We start from the raw sequence: 26,874 nt of genomic DNA on the forward strand, positions 1-26,874 counted from the left end.
CATACAGAAAGTCAAAAGTTTACAAAAAAAAATCTCTGATGCCCATTAAGCCATTATTTCTGTAGACGCACACAAACACCACATACCCAAGTAACAACTCGTAAGGCACACTGACTAAACTGAAGGCAAAGAAAGGGTAATTAAGCAGCTTTGTGCTCTAGCAGAGACCCCATTCCCACACAGCTGTCATGTTAGTAGCAAGCATACCAGTGTGACAGACACACCATTCTGAAAGCTCTGCGTAAGGTATTCTGATTTAACAGTCTGCTTTAAGGGAATATAGCTGATATTTCAAAAACTGGAGTAAACTGAGAGATGTCCTAAATGCTATTTAATAAATTAAAGTATATAAATAACATTTTATCTAAGAATCTGTGATTTTTATGTTCTGCAAATGGGCTCTCATTTAAATATGTTGATTCGAAGCTCTTTAGGGTCCTCTTTAAAGGTAACTAAATACACACTTACAATGCCAAAGAAATATCCAGTTAACTTATTATATTCTAAAAAGCAGGCATATAACTTCTGAGACAGTTATTCAATTACCTAATGTTAAAGATTTTTTTTTTTTTTTTGCAAAAACTTTTATAGCTTTCTATTTTCAAGCAAGTCCACATGATTCTTTGTGATAAGCAGGTGGGAAAATGTCAGCTATCCTAATAAATTTACCAGTAACTTGGATTTTCTTGGACGTTTTCTTTTGGTCTAGCTGATAACAACAGCAGATTGCCAGTTAAGTGGTTTCCTAAGCAAAACTAATTAGGTAAGTGACAAACTTAAAGAGCTCCAACACATCAACAAGTTTGGTAATTCTGTAATTTCACTGAACAGACCTTAAATATGTAACTTTTTGTCTTGCGATAAAAGAAACTTTATATTAAGAGAACATAAAGTAATATTTATAAAAAGCCTAAATTCACTTTCACTCTTGGATTTATCTTTCAGTAATTATTTTAGCAATTTCCATCATGATGTCTATAATAATCTAATTCATATTAAAGCCTTAAGATACAGAGTTCCATGTATGAGTATCTTAGTCAAAAGTTCATCAAAAACCTAAAGATATGCATGTTTAATTGATTAGGGATAGAGTATAACAACTTTAACTTATTCTGAAACGCATCAAAAAATAAGATAGCTGGAATGGTGGATGGGTAAGTATCTAATAAAGCAACAGATAAGAGAAATACATAAAAATATTAATTCCAGAATGGAATTAATGGAGGTGGTGGATGTTCACTGTACAATTCAACTTGAGTATGCTTGAAAATTTTCATAGCAAAATACTGGAAGAAGTCATCAATAAGGAAACAATACAGGCCTGCCCCTCTCCCCACTGGAAAGCAAGCACTGTAGTTCATTTACACGTGTGAAGAGGTATTTATCTCCCACAGGTTACTTACTGATTCTTCATTTAAAATCTACCTGTTGCTCTAAGATTAGTACTTTCTTCATATTTTACTAGAAACATAAACTGAAAAATATTAAATCATAAATTAGTACTTCATTAAAACAATATAATTTTAGACTAGGCTGAGTTACAGTTCATCTCTACAGTATTTTAGAGTAGATTTTATGGTTGTTACATCAAGATCTATTTTCTCTCCTTCATTATGTAGTGGTTATAGGATAGGAATTATCCCCATTCTTAACCCCACAGGTAAGGCCCTGATTGGTAGGGTTTAAGCCAAACAGGATAATCACATCTGTTTGCACTGTGGCTGGTTCGGGTTTTATTCAAATAGTGTGACTCTCAAAACTTTTACTGGAAATTATGGGTTATAGCTTCTTACTCTGGATATTATGACAACCTTATGCCTATAAGGTTCATTTGTTAGCCATTTAACACAATGAGGAAAAACCTCCTCAGGACAAAAGATGAGAAGCAGAAGGGCGCCTCGGTGACTCAGTCAGTTGAGTGGCTGACTCTTGATTTCGACTCAGGTCATGATCTCGGGGTCCTGAGATTGAGCCCTGCATCCAGCTTTGGGCTCAGCAGGGAGTCTCCTTGAGAATTCTCTCCCCCTCTCTCTGCCTCTCCGCCTAGTCTCACACACATGCGTTCTCTCTCAAAAATGAATACATCTTTATTTATTTTACATTTTGACTTTTATTTTTAAAAATGAATAAATCTTTTTAAAAAATGACAAGAAGAGCAGAGCCTTCAGAATCATGCCTAATGCAACAAGCTGGAACCCAAATCAAACTTTTCCTGAAATATATCCTACTTCTGGATTTTTCAGGTACCTGAGCCAATAAATCCCCTTTATTATTTAAGCCATAAATATATCCAGAATGTAGTTTTCTGTTATCTGCAATAAAAAACATCCAATCTAACAGATATTTTTAAAAAAATGGCTAAGTAAATGAACACAATCATATAAACAACATAACCTAGGAAATGCTTAAAACAGTAATTCCCAAAGATGACTACGGTTGGGAGCTTTGTAAACGCACAGATTAAAGAATCTATTTCTGACCCAATGAATTCTAAATATCCGTAAATGAGTTTTGAAAATCTGTAAACTTTGAAAGCTACACAAGTGGGGGTTCTGATACAGTCAGAATGTAGACCTACACTTGAAACACTGGTTTGTACTACCTTTGAAAATGAACTATTTTTTAAATACAAATTCAAAATTTATTTATATGCCAGTTACAAAATACTTTTACCTTTTAAGAATCTCAAATAATATTTTATAAGTCTATACTTATTATAGAATTTACTTAGTATAATTTCATACATAAAAAAGAGGTAAATATTTTTTAACTACCACCACAATGGCAAATGTGGTAAATGACCACGACTCATAAATTTATTTACAAATAGTCTTTACATTCCCAGAGTGAATATATTTTAAAACAAAGGAAAACTGGTAAGGTTTCTTAAATTAATTTCTTTCAATTCTGCTATCAGTTTCACTTCATATTATTTCTATGTTAGTTTCAGCTGGTCAGTTCCCTGTCTACAGAGTTTGCTTCACTTTGAACTCAAATCCCTTTCTTGGTTAACCTAGCTCTCAAACAGAAGATAATACTATTTTAAAGTTTAGTAATGTATGACGAGGAACTAAATAAAGTTTAAGATCAGAAAAAAATCCCATATATATGACCCCTATGACTGAATACTAAGATAAGTAACTGTTCAAAAGAATGAAGAAAAACCAAAGATTTGAGGACCAGCAGAATCATCACTTAAAAACTTAAAAGTATCAACATCTATGAGGGGATATGACAATAAATAAGGGATCCAATTTTCCAAAATTTTTATTAGGTAACAGGTTGATACAGTCAAAAAATTAAGTTCTTTAATATAACCATAAATGTGTACAGAGGAATATTTAGCAAAAAAGAGCAGTGATTCTGGTGTCTGACTACTTGGACTGGTTTTTAATGACCTTAGGTATACCACTTCTGTTTTATCGCCGCAACCACTGGGAGCTATAATCCAGGAAAGGATGAGGTAGAGATGGAATGTGCCCAAGATGTGCCACATATTCTGTTACAGTTGACTGGGAAATCAGTACATGCTATAGTCAGCAGGAAAAAAGCGAATATTTATTTGTGCAATGTGTATACAGTCACAGTAGAAAGCGGACAGTTTAATCAGAGATACCATCACCTACATCTACTGTACTCCAACATACTCTTTAAAAAGTTGAATAATTAAATGTGCTGGTGCATAGAGCTAGAAGAATTAAGTAAAAATGTGAAAAGTTTTCTCTACAGCTCTAAGCAGCATGTTTTTCGTGTGTTATATTGCAGCAAAACTGAGACGAATACAATGTTAACTTGCTTTGAACAAGTGTTTGGAAGAAAAAGTGGGGGTTAGCAGCGTTTCATATTAAAAAATATTGTGGAGGTGAGAGAAGAGGAGGCAGGGGCTCAGGTTTGTTTAAACTCACAAATTAAGCCTCAATTTCTAAATGAAATTGTAATAGGCATGTCTAAGAGTCCATTTGTGTTTGTTTCTTTATCTGTGTTTTTAATGCTGGTTATAACTTACCCTATCTTGCCACAGGAAGGACACTTCCTTAGAGACAGGAAGATAGCAGATTTTAAAAGCTGTGTTTCCAGCCATAGGCTTTTTAATACTCTGTGCAACCGGATAATTTGCTTAGAAGTTTTTGGGTTTTCTTAGAGAATTTAACCAGTTAAAACCCAGTCAATGCACTAGATGCATATTTGACATAGCTGAAAACACAAAACATAAAAGCACCTAGTCTATTATTTACATTCTGCAGAAGTTTCCTCTAGCTTTTCAGTTTTCAGAATTTTCTACACAGGAGCTCAAATAGTACCATACCCGTATACCCTTCAGCTATATTCACTGATTACTATTTTGCCACATTTGCTTTTGTTCTTTCTCTCTATATGTATAGATATCTTCTGAGCCATTTGAATGTAAATTGCAGATATGACATTTCACTACTATATATTTCAGCATGCATTTCCTAAGAATAAGGAACTGTCCCACATAACTAAATGCCATTATCACACTTAAAGTAATAGTTTAATTTCACAGTATCACTGAATATGTAGCTCCTATTCACATTCCCTTAAAAGGGCCCCAAATGGATTATTACTGTCCAGAATCAAACCGAGGTTTATGGTTACCTTTGGTTATTATATCTCTTTACCCACTTTTAATCTGTAATAGTCCCTCTGCTTTTTCTTTTTGTCATGACTTTAATATTTTTAAGAGTTCAAGTCTAGAGACTGTATTATGCAAGGTAAAATACAAAAATTTCCCATTCCAACAAAACTCCAAGTACAGTTCTGTTTTCATTCCTTTTTTTCAAACCAAATAGGCAGCAGGATAAAACTAATATAGCGTATATTTAATGGTTGGTTAAGGGGGAAAGCATAGAAGACAGGGGCACAGAAACTTAAATATCTGAAGCCAAAGAAGCCAAATATATAGGAACAGCACTAGAAGACAGCATTTTATATATTATACCAGTAAGCATTTACTTATTATATTATTTATATATATTTGATAAAAGAGAAACATAATAAATATTAGTGGCTATGTTTTTTGCCTCTTATTAAGAGACTAACCTAAAAGTTTAACTCTTTGATCCCTATGAGATCCAAAGAACTCTCTCCATACTTCATATCACTTTAAACACACAAAAGCCTTTTCGCCTTTTTGTCGGCGAAAATATTCTATGTCATAGGTAGACGACTTTAAATTCTGGGAAAAGCACAGGGTTAGTCACAAAGAAATCACTAAGAAAGAGAGAACCTGTCATAAAAGGAAAGCATCAAACAGCCACGTCTTAAGCTTCACCTCGCTCAGTGAGACAGTGCTCACAGCTGGAGAAAACTGCAGCTGAAAAAAACCTATTCATCTTCTGGATGGCTGGAACTGTCATATTTTAATATCCTCATATTCCATGTCATGAGGGTTTATCATCTCAGTAAAAGATCCATCTCTGCTTTTATTTCTTGGCTTTGTGTTTTGTTTTTGTTTTTAATACCACAAAGTTAAATACCAAATAGTTGCTCTTGTGCAGTATAAAGCAGCTTTTGCTCTTTTGCCTATAAGTAAAGTCTATATGATGATATCCTGTTTACTAATGATAAACACTGTCATGCTAGGCTGAGTTAAGACCTGACAAGTCCTTTCAGAGTGCTGTCTTGGGATACTGAGTCTTTTGAAAAATTCATTTCAAAAAGCCTTTCTAAATCTAAGCAAAAATCATTTCATCTTCTTGTCATTCTACTACCCAGCACTGTTATTTCTCGAGATCCTCTTCTGTTAGCTTAAAGACCATTATGCTCTAGACCTATTACTTTCATACTCTGGATTCTTATCACCACTTCTTTCTCTTAGTAGGATTTTCTCCAGACTGATAAAGTCATAAGCTGCCCTCTTTTTTTGGCATGGCCCCTGCACCTGTGCATGATCCTCATAGGTGGCTTGACCTAAGCTTGGTCAAGATCCAACAGCGCTAGAGGACTAAACAGACTCAGTGGCTAACTTATCAAGGATCACATGGAAAAAGCCAGGGGCTTCACTCCTACTTCCATATTTGTGAGACAAACCACAGCAGGATATGTGTTAGAATTGTTTTCTAAAAATGGTGTTGATAATTTTATGTTTGATTCATATATCTTTTCCTGGACCCTCCATAAAGAGTGATAGTAAGCCAAAGTTGGGGAGCACAATCCTTAGCTGTCAAAGTTTGTCATGTCTTCCTTAGCATCAGATGACTAGACAGCTTCCTATATATTCATCTCACTGATAAAACATGCTCTTCTCTCATTTTTCCTCCAAGTCTTTATTTAAATTCCAGTTAACATATAGTGCAATATTGCCTTCAAGAGTATAATTTATGAAGTGATTCATCACTTACATATAACACCCAGTGCTCATCATAACAAGTGCCCTCCTTGATACCCAGCACCCATTTAACCTATCCCCCATCCACCTCCTTCCATCAACCCTGTTTGTTCTCTATCATTAAGAGGCTCATGGTTTGCTTCCCTCTTTTTCCCCTCCACACGTTCATCCATTTTGTTTCTTAAATTCCACATGAGTGAAATCATATGGTATTTGTCTTTCTCTGACTTATTTCACTTAGCATAATACACTTTAGCTTCATCCATGTTGTTGCAAATGGCAAGATTTCATTTTCATTTTTTTTGATGGCTGAGTAATATTTCATTGTATTTGCAGTGATTATTGTTAGATATGAATTTAGTGCCATTGTAAAGCTGGCATTTCTGGTGATGTTCTCTGTTCCTTTTAGTCTTTATTGTTTTTGGTCTTTTTTCTTCAAAGAATCCTCTTTAATATTTCTTGCAGGGCTGATTTAGTGGTCATGAACTCCTTTAGTTTTTGTTTGTCTGGGAAACTCCTGATCTCTCTCTCTATTCTGAATGACAGCCTTGCTGGATAGAGTATTCTTGGCTGCATATTTCTTTTCCCATTTGTTGAAAAGAAACATAAAGAACTGATTTTGCCAACAAGAAGTTTTATCAACTTATTAGATTATTATAGTACTGAAATTTGATAGGGAGCCAGCCATTTTTATCAAGTATAGGAGAAGGCCAGTATGAAAAATCAAATTATAATTATTTATCAATTCAGTAACTCCTTCCCATATGAAGTCAAGGGAGGACAAGGTATAAATCAAAGACAGCCCATATAAAGATAGTACCAATAATATTTTATACATTTAAGATTAATAACTCATACTATAAAATTAATTTCCTCTCAGTAATTTCAACGAGATGGTTTGGTTTGGCTTGGCTGTGGATAAAACAGTGATTGAGTCATTTTTCCCCCCTGCATATGCTCCTCCATCAAATATTTTAGCTTATGATTTGGAGTTCACCTATTATATAGAGGAATTTAAAGGCCTGAGGGGAAAAAAGTAGAGAAAAATAATTTTAATGATCAATGTTAACATCTGGAATATGTACAGCGAGTTTTTAAAAAAGAGAAATAACTGTTTCTGTCAAATTATACATGTTTACCTTAAATAATTCACACAAAGGCAAAAATATGAAGATGAAAATTAAATCTTAAATTTTAAATCTTTTTTGTTTTTTTAAAGATTTTATTTATTTATTTGACAGAGATAGAGACAGCCAGTGAGAGAAGGAACACAAGCAGGGGGAGTGGGAGAGGAAGAAGCAGGCTCACAGCAGAGGAGCCCGATGTGGGGCTCGATCCCACAACACCGGGATCACACCCTGAGCCGAAGGCAGACGCTTAACCGCTTTGCCACCCAGGCGACCCTAAATCTTAAATTTTAGCTAAAATTGATAGAAAATACAAGGAAAATGATTTGGGTTTCTACTTAAATCTGTGTCCCTTGAATTGCAATTCTAATTACCCAAATAAATGCCCAAACATGAGGCTACTGAACTAGTATGGCTGAGGGACTGATTTTAATTTTGTTTAATTTAAATCAATTTAAATTTAAATTGCCATTATGTGGCTAGTGCCTATCATACTGGAGTGCAGCACAGCCACTGCTCCATTGGTTTCTGGCATTGAATATGCTGTGAGAGATCTGGACAAGTCTCAATCTTCCCATACAAGTTTGTGCATAATCTGCTTTAAGTGTTTATGGATTATTCTGTGTCAAATTTTCCTAGAACACACGGTATTCTTTTGATTTGTATATTTGAATCTTTCTGAATTTCAGGGACCTCTTCTTGTTTATATATTTTTTTAAATTGAAGTATAATTAGCATACAGTGTTATATTAATTTCAGGTGTATAATACCGTGATTCAACAAGTCTATACATTACTCAGTGCTCATGAAGGTAAGTGTACTCTTAATCCTCTTTATTTCATCCATTCCCCCACCCATCCCCCTACTGGTAACCATCAGCTTGCTGTCTGTCTGTCTGTATTTATTTTTAATATTTTTTATTATATTATGTTAGTCACCATACAGTACATCCCTGGTTTTTGATGTAAAGTTCGATGATTCATTAGTTGCGTATAACACCCAGTGCACCATGCAATACGTGCCCTCCCTACCACTCATCACCAGCCTATCCCATTCCCCCACCCCCCTCCCCTCTGAAGCCCTCAGTTTGTGCTGTCTGTATTTAAGTCTGGGGTTTTGTCTCTTTTTCTTTCTTTGGTTTATTTATTTACATAATCTCTACACACAACATGGGGCTTGAATTTATGACCCCAAGATCAAGAGGTGCACACTCTTCTGAATGAGCCAGCCAGGTGCTCCTGTTTTGTTTCTTAAATTCCATATATGCGAGAAATCATGTGGTATATATACCCAACTGAATATTACTAGTCATAAAAAAAAAGAGTGAGAGCCTGCCATTTACTACGACACAATGGACCTAAAGAGTATAATGCTAAGTGAAATAAGTCAGTAAAGGAAAGACAAGTACCACGATTTTACTCATACGTGAAATTGTTCATATTTGGGAATATCTTCTTTCCATGTGTTGTGGGACACGTTATCTTTAGTGTTAGATTATCTACCTCTCATCCATATCTGCTAGCTAATACTTGTTTTACATTCTTAATCTCTGCATTCACTATGATTACCTCAAGCTTTCTTTCTATGCCAATATTCCACTTTTCAGCATTGTTTATTGAATAGACTATTCTTTTGTTGTTTTTGCAATGATGTACTGGGTTTCAATTTGCTTCCTTAGCAGTAAAATCTTACTTCTTACCTCAGTTTTTAAAAATCATTTTATCTTTTGATTTCTTAATTTTATTGAATTCATGTTTATTTTATAGTGAGAAGCAATTGTAATTCCTCTCTTATCTTTGATTTACCTTTCTTCTTGGCTGGGATCTTTTTTGAATGGTATTTCTTTCTCTTTCTCCACTATAATAATATAAACCAAGTTGCCGTACCATTTCTTCTCCATACTAGGTGATTGCCATAGCTAGGTGATTGCCCAGATATTCCTTTTTTTTTTTTTTTAAAGATTTTATTTATTTATTTGACAGAGAGAGAGAGACAGCCAGTGAAAGAGAGAACACGAGCAGGGGGAGTGGGAGAGGAAGAAGCAGGCTCCCAGCGGAGGAGCCCGATGTGGGACTCGATTCCAGGACCCTGGGATCAGGCCCTGAGCCAAAGACAGACGCTTAACGACTGAGCCACCCAGGTGCCCCTGCCCAGATATTCCTAATAATTACCTTAGAAGTTATTTAAATGTATACTCATTTTAAAAATTACAATAGTAATAATATAAGTTCATATAGTGTAAAAAGTGAATTCCTGCCCCTTACTCTTTTTGCACCAAGCCCTTTTAACTCTCCCCAGAGGGAACACTGTCAACAGTTTTGATAGGAATCACAAAAGACACTCTAATGTATTTAAATGTGTAAAACAAGTAATACACACACATGTACTTTTAAAAACACACACGTGGAATTATGATTTACATTCTGTGCATAATTTGTTTTTCTCATTTAATATGTCTTGCAGATCTTTATTCTTTCTTAAAGATGTAGACTATTTCAAGTATGGATTTACTATGGCTTAACAATCCTCCTATTGATGAGTAGTTACCAATATTTTTAAATAATAAAAATGATGCTGGATTTAGGCATCCATCTTAAAAAGTTACATAAAGAACACAAAATAAGTCTAAAATGGAAGGAAATAGTAAAAACAAGAACAGCAATAAAACAGGAAAAAAAAGTGCCTTATCATTAAATTTGCATTTGCTTATTACTATTCTCCTGGCCTGTGGTATCAGAAGTATTGGCTCCTGGAAGTATTATTGCTTTTTCCTTTCTTGAATGTTCTACAGATGTTTAATACACCACCCAATTCTCAACTGAAACTTATAGTTATTTCATTTTTATAACTTTGGAATAGGAAATCAGTACTTAAAATAGTTTAACATTTTAAGCCTCACTTATTAAAACTTAAAACATGGTTTACAAATAGACATCACACCCTTAAAGGAAATAACAGAAACAATTAGTAATCTCTCTATGCTCTCTTCATAGAGATTTCAAAATAAATCTAAGGTTATACATAGGATGTGGGTTTTTCACTGGGAGTAGTATTACAGAAAGTTTGTGGTATTAGAAGGGTCATGACACAATGCAGGTTGCTTAGTCTCAAATGCAAGTGTAAAGCTTACACTTTAAAAATATTTTAAATTACACTCACAGATGAAAAATGTAACACAAAGAAAGACTATGCTAAAGATATATCCAAGCTCTCTCTCTCTCTCCTTTGCAAAAGTTAAACTATTTCAGAGACCATAAGAAGGCAATATCTTGACTGTTTTTAAGGTTAAATAATACTTTTTTTCAAGGCTATATTATGAAACCATGTTCAACGGTCACAGAGGCAACCATATTAACTTGCAGCAGCGGGACAATTTTTAAGTCCTAATTTGATATTTTCAATGCATATATTAAAGCAAAATGTGTTAAGCAAATTATAACTGCATATGAAATTACTATAGTAGAAAACTCAATGATTTGAGTAAATCCCTGACAGTTGATAAGTAATCACTGTGATTAATCAACATAACCTTACTGAAACATCAATAGCAACCACTAAGTTTTAGTAAGTTATTACTGATTTGTACTTTGCCCTAAGAAAAATTAATCATAATAGTAAATGTGGTAAATGGTAGCCTCTCTGTGACTTCAAGGTGACTCATTTGAAACATCTAAAAACAAATCATACTCATATCATGTACCATTCTAAGTTTCTAAAACAGTTTCCTGTAATTTAAAGTCATGGACAAAAAGGTTTGAATATTTTTTATGGTTTAGTAACTAGGAAAAAAGTACATATACTTTTTAAGAAAATAATTAGGTAATCTGAAAAGTATGGAAGGGAGAAAATAAATTCAAAATTTTATAATGCTAAGACTGATTTAATTCCATTTGAGAAGAGAAACACGCACACAAATACACACACATTTTAAAGTGATCTTTCTTATAGGACCAACTACACACCCATATGGAAAATCAGCATTTGCACAAGGTCTAAAAGCTAGAAAATATTTCTGTAAATCATAGTTTAATTAGAAACAAAGCAATTTTGTGACAAATACTTAAATTTATATAATTCCAGGGGTCCCTAAAAACATTAAATTACATAAACTATTTTTTACAATAGACTTTTTAAAGAACAGTTTTGGATTTACAGAAAAAATAAGACAGAGTTCCCTTATACCTCCTGTACTTAATTTCCCCTATTAATAACATCTCCCATTAGTATGGTAAATTTGTTACAATTAATGAGCCAATATTGATACCTTATTACTAACCAAAGTCTATAGTTTATTCAAATTTCCTTAGTTGTTTGTTTGTTTTTAAGCTAATGTCCTTCTTCTGTCCTAGGACCCTATGTAGGATACCATATTACATTACATTTTGCTGTCTCGTCTCCTTAGGTTCCTCTTGGCTGTGATACTTTCTCAGAGTTCACTTGTTTTTGATGAGCTCTGAGGAGTGCTGGTCAAGTATTTTGTAGGATGCCCCACCATCGAAATTTGTCAGATATTTCTTCTCATGTTAAGATTGGGGTTTAAGGGTTACTGGAAGACTACAGAAGTACCATTTTCATCAGACCATAGTACATACTATCAATATGATTGATAACTACTGTTGTTGACTTTGATTATCTCTGTGAGGCAGTGTTTGTCAAGTTTTTCCACTGTAAAGTTACTCTTTTTTTCCTGCCCTTTCCATACTGTACCCTTGGAGGGAAGTCATTGTGCACAGCCCACACTTACAGAAAAGGACTACCTCTTCCTCTCCTTAAGAATAGAATATTTACATCAATTATTTGGAATTCTTCTGCATAGAGATTTATCTCTTCTTTCCCACTTATTAATTTATTTAATCATTATTTATATCAGTAGACTCATGGGCATTTATTTTATACTGTGAGTTAAAATCTACTACAACTTTAAACATTTTTTCCTCATTTGTTCTACCTTTGGCCATTAGAACTCTTTCTGTTGGCTCTTCTGTCTCTTTAAGATACTATTAATGTAGGGTTTTGTTTTGTTTTTAAGCCCTTCCCTTCTCTAGTATTATAATTTGTTTAGGCTCATCTTTGTCCTTACTATATTTCCTGTCCCAGTCCCGGAATCAGCTATTTCTCTGAGGAGACTTCGTTTCCTTCATTAGAGAATGGTATGAGAAGCCAAGATGTATATGCTAGGTGCACATAAATTAACTTTTAATAACATCAAGATGATTGCTGATATTATGGTATTTAAGAATCTAATCCTCCTTCACTAATTCTTCAGATGCTACTATGAGCTTGTCTTGGGTATCTGAATGATATTCTTCATTTCTAGATACAGTAATACCTTGAAAACCTCTAGGTACTTAATTTCTTTATATTTAACTGCATACTAAATTTGGATACCAAAGAATCTGAGCACTTAAGTAAATAAAATTTTAACTGAATTTTATAATCCTTAATGACTACATAGCAAGCTGAATAAAATATCCTACATACCTAACTTCTTTTGTTGAGAGTCACTGTTAAAACTAGATAAAATTACAGAATAGTTATTTTTTAATTTAAAAATGCTTAAAATTTTGAGAAAATCATTTAAGAAAAATGAAAAATACTTTAAGTTGCTCAAAACGGAAACCATTGTGCTTCAAGGGAAAAAAAAATCTTCCAAAAAGAAGTCTGTTGGCCAAGAGTTGGCATATAAACTACCACCTGTTGTGAAACTATTAACAAATTAGCTCAGGAAATTGAAAAGCACAAACTGATCACAAAGCTTTATGATAAACTCCATCACTTAGTAATGTCACTGTAATTTAACATTATTGAAACACGTTACTTTAAAGTTCAGTGATAAAGATTTTATCACTTCCTCTCCATCTCTGCCAAAACTGCATACTGATCTGGGCACACTGATTTAAACCTAACTCACTCATTTTAGGTCAGAACAGAATTTTGAGTGGGTGTTTCTTAAGCCAAGAGTGGTTGGGGTATTGCCCATCTGAGGCATCCCTAGAGGTTATCTGCTGGGCAAACTAACGAAAGTGGGTAAATGTTACTGGGTACCAGGAAAAGAACAAAAAGTTGGATTTGAGTAGAACTACACTGTTTTAAATTTAAAAATTTCCATGACTTATAACAAAGCAGCATTAATTATATAGATGTGCTTGACCCACAGAAGCTTTTAATATGGTTATGACAACTTAATATGCTTATCTTTATAAAAACCAAAATACAAACTCAATTCCGGGTTAAATATCAGAAAGCGTGAGTTTAATTCCCACCTATTTTCTTCAACTACCTGAGCAAAAATTAACTTTTCTGTGTTTTGTTCCACCACCTGCAAAGTAGAGCAAGTTTTATTTAGTATGAATATAAAAATAAAGCCCTGGACTAATAAATAACATTTGGATCAATAGAATAAAGGTGGAAAATTCCACTAAGAGGAGGAAACACTTTTTAAGCACCATTTCCTCCCTCCTAAATACTATGAACTACTCTTACAAGCATTTTTTTTCTGAATCAAGTTCAATTAAATTTTTTTAGTAGGTTAAATGTCTCCTAATTGATCACTCCTATGCTCAAAACCCTCTAATGACTTTCCATCTTACTCAGAGAAAGGCCAAAGTTCTTAGGCCCTACATAATCTGCCCTATTTACTTCTCAGACTTCCTTTACTTGCCCCTCTTACTTCACCCAGGGACTCTACTCAGACATTTCTCCTGGCCTTAGACTCTTTGCCCTTACTAGTACTTTAGCAGAGAATTCTTTTCCCAAATCTGCATGACTTACAAATGCTTTCTCATTTAATACCAACAACTCTAAAGCAGAAAACTTTCAGATCCTCAGTTCTGAATGAATAAATAAAAAGATAGGTTAGGTAACTTGTCAAAGATACTTAGGAAGTAGTTTGATTTCAAAATCTTATATTCTTTTTTTTTTTTTAAAGATTTTATTTATTTATTTGACAGAGATAGAGACAGCCAGCGAGAGAAGGAACACAAGCAGGGGGAGTGGGAGAGGAAGAAGCAGACTCATAGCGGAGGAGCCTGATGTGGGGCTCGATCCCACAACGCCAGGATCACGCCCTGAGCTGAAGGCAGACGCCCAACTGCTGTGCCACCCAGGCGCCCCTCAAAATCTTATATTCTTAATAAATACAAAATCTCTAGCAATTATGAGAAAACTAAAAGACAAAAAGTTGTGACCACAGAGTCATTTAGGATTTAAAAAACCTCTTGCTCTTGATAATAATTAAGGTGAAAGATTTATACGATCTGAAGAGAAACCAGAGTACTCTCTCTTGATAATAATTAAACTTCTTGAAGCTTTTTATTCTGATTAGGTTCTATCATATTTATTTTTGCAGGCTACTTAAATAAAGAAACCAGAAAATCTGCTTGTAAAGTATATGTGCAGACAGGAAGAAAAAAATAAAATTCTCCCTTAAAGTTAACAACTCGCATTTTCTCAGATGTAACTGAAGCCATTGACACCAACAATAAACATACATGAATTTCAGAGGTTTAAATTCTATCCAACAACCTTTCAAAGAAGAGACAAGAGACCCACGTTCAGTCACTTCTTCTGTAAGATGATAAATGCATTTAGACAGAGCCTGAAGTCATTCTATCATCCTCACCAGTGACCTAATGATAAAAAATGTATGCAAATTGATGCACGTATGAATACAGTGAAAATCTTTGAATTTTAAAATTTTGAATACTCAAAGTATATACAGTAAAAATCTCTTGCAGAAATAGCAGATAAGTGAATTATTGTATTAATTTAACATCTAATACAAATAGTTGAGCGATGGTTATGTACCAAGCATCATATACCAAGTGCTGAGGAATACAGCAATTGAATGGCCAAAAATTCCTCTCACTGAACTTCCACTCTGGTGGAGAATGTAGACAAAAAGAATAACAAGAAATGTATATTTTATGGCAAGAAATAATTGTTTTGATGAAACATGAAGTGGCAGAAGAGCATAGTGATTAGAATAGTATTATTTTGGATAGACATTTGGCCAAAGGAGCTTTATCTAATAAAATCATAGAGATCTGAATGAAATGAAAGGATTATATAGTATTTAAAATTCATAATGGTAACTCTGAATGGTCAAAAAGTATTAAAATAATACACATGATATAATTTTTATGTTTAATGAAACCTTACAGTTTAACCTCTTAATTTTATAGGTGTATATCTCCTCAAGACAAGCATTATAACAGAATGACGACTATAATACATCTGTAAAGTGGAATTCTGTTTGAGAAGGAGGAAACCTAGCTAATAACTTTCTCAAATAGTTCTAATAAAATGGCTAAAATCTAAAAACTGCTACACTTAAAAAAGGTTAAATTCACTGTGAGACACTAATATAAAACAGTTCCTCCAAAGACAAGGGAGAAAAGCACTATTATAAAAATCTTAAGTATATTACAGATGCAGATATCTCAAATAATAACATAGGGAAAGATTACAAAGTTTAAATCAAACAGAACGTTTCAAGATGACTAAAGAATCTTTGAATTCAAATTTAATAAACTTTAGCCTCATAAGTGTATCTACCGCTGAATGCTTGTGTTTACAAAAATGAGTATTTGTTCACCTAATATATTTCCTTACCTAAATATGATACTTATAAAAGTATAAGTTTCATAAATACTTTAAAAAGCAGGTCTTAATTATATCAGCAGATTACACAATAACACAATTTATTAAATGAAGAATTTGAGAGAAATTGGTTTATGGGAAAAAAGTTCATTCACAAGAGAGTAACATTAATTGGAAGAGTTGATCTGAAAGAGATATGAAGCACAAAATATTTGACAGAGTTCTCCCCCTAGTGGAACTTGAAAATGATCTAAAATATTTCCATGACTAAAATGTATTATTCTTATAATTGAGAAAGGAGTTTCAGATTTTAGCAAGAGATCTATTATGGATCTATTATGGATCTGCATGTAATAAGTAAATAAATGAAAGAAAGTTGAATCGTCAAGATGTTTACTGAAAACACATTTACTAAATGTATTAATAGCAAGCTAGCCAAGTACAACTCAGTAAGAAGAAATATCTTAAAAGCAGAGGACTAGGGGGGGCACCTGGGTGGCACAGCGGTTAAGTGTCTGCCTTTGGTTCAGGGCGTGATCCCAGCGTTCTGGGATCGAGCCCCACATCGGGCTCCTCCGCTATGAGCCTGCTTCTTCCTCTCCCACTCCCCCTGCCTGTGTTCCCTCTCTCACTGGCTGTCTCTCTGTCAAATAAATAAATAAAATCTTAAAAAAAAAAAAAAAGCAGAGGACTAGGGGATACAGAGAAACACAATTTAGTAAGACATAGTAGCTTGCAGAATGGTACAGAATTTTGAAAGAATGTGAAAAATTTGAAAAGTGTGTGTGTGTGTGTATGTGTAGGGGGTAGGGAGGGAGGATGAGGAGATAAATGCTGAGATGAGATGGGAAATGCAGGTCTGGGCAACAATGAAAAGGTAAGCATTTTATGCTGAGGAATTTTGATATGATTTGCTAGGTAAAAGGCAGTCCGTAAAAGTTTTTATTTTTCAGAAAGCTAACTCGGGTAGCTCTGTGGAAGAGCTGAGGCTGGAGAAGAGAGAACTGACTAGGAAGTTACTACAATAGTTCAGGTAAGGCTGGGGACAGAAGAATTCAGGGAATGGCTGGGGGAATAGAAAGGCTAAGAGAGTTATTAAAGGAAAAATTTCTGAAATTAATGTTACCTTTGATTTAGTTTTAGATCTACTCAGGACTTTTCTCTTTTGAAGGAACTGAGGAGTTGGGCAAGACACTTCAATCTTTATGAGTTATTAAAAATTATCTGAAAGCAACACTACAAGAATAGGTGAGAAGGTAAAATGTTGGTAATGTTAACTAGCACAAGCTCTTTTTAAAAGAATTTGGTATTATCTAGTCAAGCTGAAAGTTTACATACTCTCTCTATATAGCCTTGATATAGAGGGTTAAGAACGGCATTGAACAATCCTTTAAGAGATGATACCACTGATCAAGACTAGAGATACAAAAAGAAAAGAAAATTTTTTGGATGAAATAAAAACATACAATTTTAAACATGTTGAATTTGAAGTGCCTGTGCAAATTCCAGGTAGAGTGGTCTACTGTCCATTAAAACTATTGGTCTACTCATCAAAAGACACAATAAGTTAAAAAACAACAAAAGACAAGTCAGTGGAAAGAGGTATTTGCAAAACATAACATCAATAAATAAATAATTATACATCCAAAGAAAAAGACAAAAACCTAATAGAAAAATATACACAAAAAGACTTTAGCAGACCTTTACAAAAGAGGAAATCCAAATTGCCAGCCTCATTAGTAATCGGGTAAATGGAAATTAAAACCACAACGAAGTATCACTGCATACCCACCAGAATGGCACAAGTTAAAGCATCTGACACCACCAAGTGTTGAGGAGGATATGGAACAAGCAAGAACTTTCATATGCTGCTCTTGGGAGTTTAAACTGGTACATGCACTTTGAAAATAAAGCTGAAGATTTGCATGCTCTGTGACACAAACATTCCACACTAGAGAAACATGTACATGTGGTCAGTATAGTGCACAAGGTTGCTCATAATCTCAGCACTGTTCAAAACAGGCCCAATCCACAAACTCCCAAATGACCAATAATATTAGCGTGGATAGATACATTGTGATATATTCATAAAATGGAACACGTACAACAATAAAAATGATTATTCTAACTAAAATAATGTTGAACAAAGAAAGAAGAGACAAAGATATTCAAGAACACTTTTCAAAGTTCAGAAACAGGGAAAACTAAACCGTACAGATCAGAGAGGCATACGAAGATGACACAATTATAAGGAAAAGCAAGGGAGTGACTACCACAAAACTCAGGACAAGGGAGTCAGGTGTGATTGGGTAGACTTCTGGGGTACAGACAATATTCTGTATCTTGACCTGAGCCACGATTATATATGGGTAATGTGTTTACCCATATTATAATGTAGTTTTGTATTATGAACTTCTTGGTATATTGTGCTAATAATTTTTAAATTAATTTTTTAAAAAGGTTTAAAAGTTACTGGTTCGGGGAAACATGCGAGGGCTGGAATTACATTAGGATCTGTTGTACAGATGGCTCCTAAAGCCATGTGAATGACACCCTTCATTTGAATACAGTTTTTAAAAAGCCAAAAACTTGGGATTCTCAAAGGAATACAAACGTTCAGAAATGATAAGAAGACTAAAACAATAAACAAGAAAGAAGACAGACGAAAGTGAGTGGTGGTGGGAAAGCTATGGGAGGAGAGAACATAAAGAGGACAATTGGTCAACAATGATAAATGAGATAAACTCAAGCAGGATAAATACTGGAAAAAAATACCAATGAATCTAGCAATTAGGATTCCAGTGATTATTTAATTAAGAGCCATTTGATCCCACATATTCCTGATAGTAAAAATTTCATGCATTTTCTATTTTCAGAAATGATATAACATGTTATATTTCATTTTAAACAAAACATGCAGCATATCAGGCTCTTCACTTTAATAAGTATTTCAGAATAAATAAAAATGATATAAATCTTGCTGTTTGCAACTAACATGCATAGAAATATAGCAAAATTTTATAATTTTCTTGATATTAGAAAACTACAGGCTTAAACTAGAATTGCATATAATAGCATGATTTAAATCGTTGATTACAAATATCTCAAGCAGTCAGTTCATGTCTAAAGTTTTTCTGAATATGTGCTACTTTACAGGGAACATTACCAACAGAACATAAAGGCTATTTTTAAATAAATTTAAACAAATCATAATGTGTTATGATCACTTTTGACCCAGATCAAAAGATGAGGCTATAATATACGTAAGTCTTAGAAATTAACCAAATTTTGAATCGAAATTTAATTCAAAGGATATTTCAAGTGGGAAGAAAATTCTAGATGTTGCAGCAAAAACTGTATTATGGCTTAGAATAGAATATAACACATTTTGAAAGAAATAAGATTTTGATCATAATATTTTTCTCATATTAGAAATTTACTACCTTTTATTATACAATAAGAAATAGGACACAGAGTGACAAAATGTTTAGTTTTAAATCTTTTGAAAATTGCTTTGGCAATGTACAAATATGGTAAACTATCACTCAAACATAGACTTAGAGCAGAGGCAACAAAAGAAAAATAGGTAAGTTGGACTTCAACAAAGAAACTTTTGTGCATCAAAAAACAGCAGCAGAACAAAAAGGCAACCCACAGAAAGGGAGAAAATATTTGCGAACCTCTATCTGAAAAGGGACTGACATCAAGAATATATAAGGAACTTCTATAACTCAACAACCTGATTAAAAGATGAGCAAAGGACTCATACAGACATTTCTGTAAAGAAGATATACCATAGCAAATAAGCAAATGAAAAGATGGTCAACATTACTAATCATTAGGGAAATGCCAATCAAAACTATAATGAGCTACTACTTCACACTGATTAGGATGGCTACTATAAAAAACAACAACAAAAAAACCCCCAGAAAATTAACAAGTGTTGGTGAGGATGTGGTGAAATAAGAGCCCTTGTGCACTGGCTGGCAAGAATGTAAAATGGTGCAGCTGCTGCGGAAAATAGTATAGCAATTCCTCAAATAATTAAACACAGAATTACCATATGATCTATCAATCCCACTTCTGGGTAAATCCCAAAGAAATGAAAGCAGGGATTCAAAGAGATTTGTACAACTATGTTCACAGCAGCATTATTCACAATAGCCAAAAGGTGCAAGCAACCCAAGTGTTTACCAATGACTAAATAAACAAAATGTGGTATATACATACAATGGAATAGTACTTGGTCTTAAAAAGGAAGGAAATTTTTTCACATATTACAACATGGATAAACCTTAATGACATTATGCTAAGTAAAAAGAGCCAGTCATAAAAAGACAAATACGGGGGCATCTGGGTGGCTCAGTAAAAGTGGCCAACTCCTGACTTCAGCTCAGGTCATGATCTTGGAGTCCTGTGATTGAGCCCTGTGGTCGGTAGGTGGGCTGGTCTGTGTTTCAGTCTATCAGGCTCCCTACTCAGTGGGGAGTCTGTTTCTCGCTCTCTTTCCCTCGCCCTCTGCCCCTCTCCCCACTTGTGCACCCTCTTTCTCTAGAATGAATAAATATGCCTTTAAAAAAAAAAAAAAAAAGACAGGGATGCTTGAGTGGCTCAGTTGGTTAAGCGTCTGCCTTTGGCTCAGGTCATGATCCCAGGGTCCTGGGATGGAGTCCCACATCGGGCTCCCTGCTCAGTGGGGAGTCTACTTCTCCCTCTGCCTGCTACTCCCCCTGCTTGTGTGCGCACGCACTCTCTCTCTCTCTCTGACAAAGAAAATCTTAAAAAAAAGACAAATACTATATCATTTTACTTATATGAGGTACCTAGAGTAGTGTAATTCAGAGATAAAAAGTGGAATGGTAGTTTCCATGGAGTTTGGGGAAGACAGGCATGAGGAGATGTTCAATAAGCAGACTTTCAGTTTTGCAAGATGAAAAGAGTTCTGGAGACTGGTTGTACAACAATGTGAATGTACTTAATGTCACAGAACTGTACAATTCAAAATGGTGAATTTTATGTTATATGTATTTTACCACAAAAGTACTTGGAAATGAATATATGTTGAAAATAGAATCACAGTCATTAGGAGGAAGATATAAATCACTCTCTGCAGGAAAGAGAAACTATGGCATTATTTCTATGTGTACTTTATTATTTTCCTATGGTACCTGGATTTCCAGCTCAGCAATGTGCTGCTGTAATTCAGCCACAGCAGCTATGCTATCTGCTTCCCGGAGTCTCACAGCCATCACTTCTTCCTTGTTCTAGGGCAGCAAACAAAACAAACCAAAAATAAACCATGGAATAAATAAAAAATAAAATCTGCTTCAAAATTTGAAAACAAATAGATCTATGATTAAATGAGAGAAAAAAAGTGCAATTATTTCCTGAACTTGATAGAAAATGAAGACCGAATATATGGAATAGCATTCCATCTTTAAGCATTAAGAAACACCACTCATATAAGTAAATGTTGCACAAAAAGTTAAAATTAAAAATGAACTTAATTAAAACAATTCAAATCACTGGTGACTGTGAGAGCTGCTCATTTTTTATGCAAGAACAAATATTGAAAACTTTCCAACACTTAATTAAGACAACAGATTAACGGAGAAGGATACTCAGAGAGTATATTAGCTAGATGATATATAAAAATTATATTTTTTCTGAAGCAATAAATGTTAATGAATATTTACATTATACTTCAAAAGAGAATAGAAATTAGATTATATCATAATTCTAACCTGCCTAGGAAAAGCATAGTACTTAATTCTACCACCTCAAAATTTCACAAAGAAAAACCCCAGAACTGTAGTGTACAATATCGTTGCCAATTAATATTGATCCAGAAATAACAAAATATGAAGAAAATATGTTAGAGAAAAGTATGCTATGCAAAAATATTTTTCTCCTCCATTAACTTCAGTTGAAATTTAGCAATCAGTTGTATCAAAAATGTACAGCATGGTGATCTTAGGAGAAATTTAGCACCTGACAGTACCATAATAACAAAATTTCTAAAAATAACAAATTTAGTATAAGTGTAATAATTAAACTTCCAAATAAAAAATTATATTTATTCTTGTATCTCAGATATGATATTGCTGCTTCACTTTAAGCAAATACTGCTTTAAATATTTTGCCAATTTGCATACGGTCAAATGTATACCCACTGCTGTGCTAGAAACGTCTAACAGTCAGGGGCGCCTGGATGGCTCAGTGGTTAAGCATCTTCCTTCAGCTCAGGTCATGATCCTGGGGTCCTGGGATTGAGCCCCACAGCGGGCTCCCTCCTCAGTGGGAAGCCTGCTTCTCCTTCTCCCTCTGCCTGCCGCTCCCCCTGCTTGTGCCCACCCCCATTCAAATAAAAAAATAAAATCTTAAAAAAAAATGTCTAGGAATCAGCTTTCTCCTAGGGGTGTGTGTGTATGTGTGAGTGTGCTTGTGTACACATATGTGTTCACGCATAAGTTTATTATATTTTTAATATAAACCGATACAGAGGATATAGAAAACACAACATACAGATAATAAGATATACAATACTCATTGCCCATTCTGTGTAGTCACTATATTCTCACAGAATGCTCTCACTGGTTTTTTTCTAAACTATATCTATAAGCTACCAATGGTTGAAACTGGGGAATAAGTGAAGTTTTGATATACATGTTGATAGAATATTTTTGTTAGAGAAAAGATGAAAGTGAAACAAGGAAGACTTATGTTAGAATTTCACTCATTTGTTAATAATGTGAGCAAGTTTTTTGTTGATTCTGGTAATAGTAACCAAATACTGAAAGAAAATTTCCTTAAAATTTTTGTGCTATTAATAATGTATAGGCTGAAGATACAACACACTTTTAAACTTTAACCTGTGTTAAAAATCAAGCACAGGCATCAAAAGCTTTTCCTTAAAGAGCCAGAGAGTAAATATTTTAGGCTTGTGGGCCATACAGTGTATCACAAGTATTCTACCTGCCACCACTGCAGTGTGAAAGTAACCATGGACAATATAAAACAAATAAGCAAGGCCATATTCCAATAAAATTTTACTTCCAAAAACAGGCAACCGGACAGATTTGGGCTATGGGCTATAGTCTACCATCATCTGGTCTAGATAGTCAACAAAAAATAAATCCAGGGGCGCCTGGGTGGCGCAGTCGTTAAGCGTCTGCCCTCGGCTCAGGGCGTGATCCCGGCGTTCTGGGATCGAGCCCTACATCGGGCTCCTTCGCTGGGAGCCTGCTTCTTCCTCTCCCACTCCCCCTGCTTGTGTTCCCTCTCTCGCTGGCTGTCTCTCTCTGTCAAATAAATAAATAAAATCTTTAAAAAAATAAAAAAAAAATTCAGCCCTGATTTGTAGTTTGACAACTTATGTGCTGTAAATCGTCCCACCATGGCTCCTTTCAAGCTACCAAAGTGACATTACTGAACACTGAGATGGGAAGAAATGTGCAGTATGGTATTTCCACCATACAGATACAAGGGGTATAAATAAACTCAAAAGCACAGATAGTAGTAAAATGTAAAAATAAGTAGGAAATTATGAAGTTTGAATAGTTATTACTTTTGCCCTATCACAATTTAATTATGTTATATAACTTAATTGTTAATATGGCTGTTTAAACAAACGAGTCAAAATTTCTGAAAATTTAACAATTGGTTCTTGCAGGCCTTTACTGGCTGGCTCCAGCACATCACTGTGTCTATATTCCATAAAATTCAAATATCATTTTGTCACTCCCTTATTTAAAACACTTTATGGTACTCCACAGATCTTGAGATAATGACTCAAGTCCTTATACTGGTGTCCTAGATTCTATATGATTTTGCTCCCTATTCACTGTTCTAGCCTCGTAGCTTACCAGTATTCCTCACGACACTTATCTCCAGCTACAGTGAACTTCTTTTAGTCCAAGCAACCTCTTGTTCCTCTCATTTTTACTCTTCACACATGCTATTTCCTCTGTCCAGTGAACTCTATGTATTGTCTTTCCTCAGCTCCTACATAGCTGTAATGTTTTAGCTTAATCATTCCTCAGTTAGCCTTCCTTGAACCATTACCCTAACACTAAACTCCCATTAGTGTCCTATATACCTCCTCAATCATGGCACTACTCATACTGCATTGTGCTTGTTTGTTCACTTGTCTAAATACTTTACTAAGAGAAATTCTCTTGAGGGCAGTGATGTCTCCAACAGTCAGCACCAACTTTCAACCTTGTGAGAGAGCCGCCTAAAACACCTTATCCTTTAGCTCCAGTTAAGCCTTCAGCTGACTGCAGCCTCATAACAGACTCCAAACCAGAACTACTTGGCTAAGCTGCTCCTGAATTTCTGACCCACAAAAACTCTAGGATATTGGTTCTTATTGCTATTTTAATCCACTAAGTTTTAGAGGTAATTTTAAAAATACTAATAGATAACTAATACATTTATACTCTACAAATTTTAGTTAACAGTATATAAAATTATATTAATCAAGTAAAATTATATAATTTATGTAAATGGTATATGTTGAATTATATAAATTCATAATACTTACAAAGGTATATATTATAAATTATACAAAATTATGTTAATCAAGCAAAAAAACCCAAATTTCCCCTCACCTTCCCCCCTCCAATATAATCACCAAGTCTTGTTGGTTCTCTATAAAAACAGACTGTAAACTTATCTATACAAAATAGTATTGCACTATTTCCTGATGATCTCCTAACAAATCTCTCTCCAACGCCACCTCAAACCTATCTCTACACACAGTGGTATGTGTGTTTTTTTTAAAAAATAATTATATTAATTGCTACAAGCAATATCCCTTAATAAATGCTAAAATTAGTTGCTGAAACTTTAAGGACACCTGCATGGCCTCAAAATAGTTCCTCTAAATATTTGTTAATTATTGTGGTGGTTTTAATATATGTCCACAAGTTCTTTGATACTCTTTCCTTGAGGAGATGTAGCTTAACACCCCTGCCTGCTGTCAGACTACGGGCTGGACTTAGTAACTTGCTTGTAATGAACAGAGTAGGAAAGGAAAAAAGCTCTGTAGTGGAGAAAGCTGGCAGACACCAACTTAAATGATCAGGGTTAACAGCACTAACCATAAGACGATGTGCTGAGAAGGACACTTCAACTCTGTATTCTTTCTTAAAATACATTATCTCAGTCTAGTCATAAGAAAACATGCAATCCCAAACTGAGGGATATTCTGCAAAATATCTCACCAGTATTGGTGAGTATTATTGAAGACAATAATCAAGGTAAGGAAAGATAAGAAACATTAAGAAACTGTCACAGATTGGAGGAGACAGAAACATAATGGGGGAGATCTGAATAAAGTCTGTAGTTTAGTAATAACATTGTATCATCATTCATTTCTTAGTACTGATAAATGTATCATGGTTATGTAAGATGTTAACATTAAGAGAAGCTGATTAAAAGGTATATGGTAACTCTCTGTACTATTTTTGCTGTTTTTCTGTAAACAAAAATATTTCAAAGTTTAAAGTAAAAAAAAAAAAAAAACACAACCTGAAGCAAATACAGCAAAGCAGAAAAAAAAAGTCATAGTTGATTTCCTGCTTAAAACCTTTCAATGGTTTCCCACAGCACTTAAGAGTAAAACCCAAACTCACTAGTATAGGCTTTAAAATTTTATATGGTAAGAAGTGGAGTCCCAACCTATTTTCCTGGTTTTATTTCATTAGCTTTCTACTTTATGCAAGACTCAGCAACCAACTTCTTTTCTTCTTTTAGATCTTGAACTCTGTAACCTTTTCATGCCAGGATCTTCCCATGGCTCTTCATATGGCTGCTTCTTTCCTATTCTTCATATCCCAGCTTTGATACCGTCTCCTGGCACTCCATCTTAATCACCACTTCCCCTTACAGCCCACTTTATAGTACATTAGTAATGATCTTATATATTTTTTACTTATTGTCTCACTAAACATTGAGCTCACCTTCCTCACTACTAAATCCTCAGTGCCTATAAGACTGACAAATAAAGGCTGCCCAAGTATTTGACAAATATCTAAACAGATGCCATCATTCGTTGAAGTCTTATAATCTCACCTCTTCCCATCCCTATTTGAGAATCACTATCCTAAAATACTCAAGTTACATCTATTTAAAATGAAAAGGTTTGGCTATACACTTTGTAAGTACATTTTGTAAGCAACACAATGGAGAGACAGGTACTATCATGCCCTCTTGGTCAGAGTACAAAATGGTACAACCCTAAGCGGTGTCATCTGACAAAATTTTATAAAGTACAAATGCATTTACTCATTGATGAAACAATCTAAGGGCACGTGTAGATGTTCCTCTAAAGGAATGTAGATATAACTCTGTATGTCTGAAATTATATATGTACAAGCTTATTCACTACACTGCTTGTGGCAAGCAAAACACTGGGAACAATCCATGTGCCCATCAATAAGGATCTAATTAAGTATACCATAGTACATCCATGCAATGGAAAACAATGTACCTTAGAAACTAATGAGAAGAAATTTTTTTTTTTAAGATTTATTTATCTGAGAGAGGAGAGAGAGAGCACAGTGGGGGGGGAGGGGCAGATGGAGAGGGAGAAGCAGACTCCCCACTGAGCAGCAAGCTGATGCAGGGCTTGATCCCAGGACCCCAGGATCATGACCTGAACTGAAGGCTGAGGCTTAACCACTGAGGCACCCAGGCGTCCCTAATGAGAAGATTCTTGAAACACTGATACTGAAAGCTCTACAAAACATAATGACATAAAAAACCCCACCATAGTGACAGAAAAGGCAAAGA

At 34.5% G+C, this 26,874-nt stretch overlaps 1 protein-coding gene across 6 annotated transcripts in view; it reads right to left on the minus strand.

Annotated features, from left to right (window-relative positions):
- EVI5 (ecotropic viral integration site 5) overlaps nt 1–26,874 on the minus strand; it is a 190,663-nt gene that overhangs the window by 36,296 nt on the left and 127,493 nt on the right. For all 6 annotated transcript variants that reach the window (XM_045801783.2, XM_087866105.1, XM_045801782.2 and 3 more), the window contains one exon: nt 21,246–21,341. In XM_045801783.2, the coding sequence (XP_045657739.1) occupies nt 21,246–21,341 (96 nt within the window). The remainder of the gene's footprint in view (nt 1–21,245; nt 21,342–26,874) is intronic.

Source organism: Ursus americanus, chromosome 12 (assembly GCF_024610735.1).
Source record: "Ursus americanus isolate L20-20 chromosome 12, mUrsAme1.1.p, whole genome shotgun sequence".
NCBI classification, from domain to species: Eukaryota; Metazoa; Chordata; class Mammalia; order Carnivora; family Ursidae; genus Ursus; species Ursus americanus.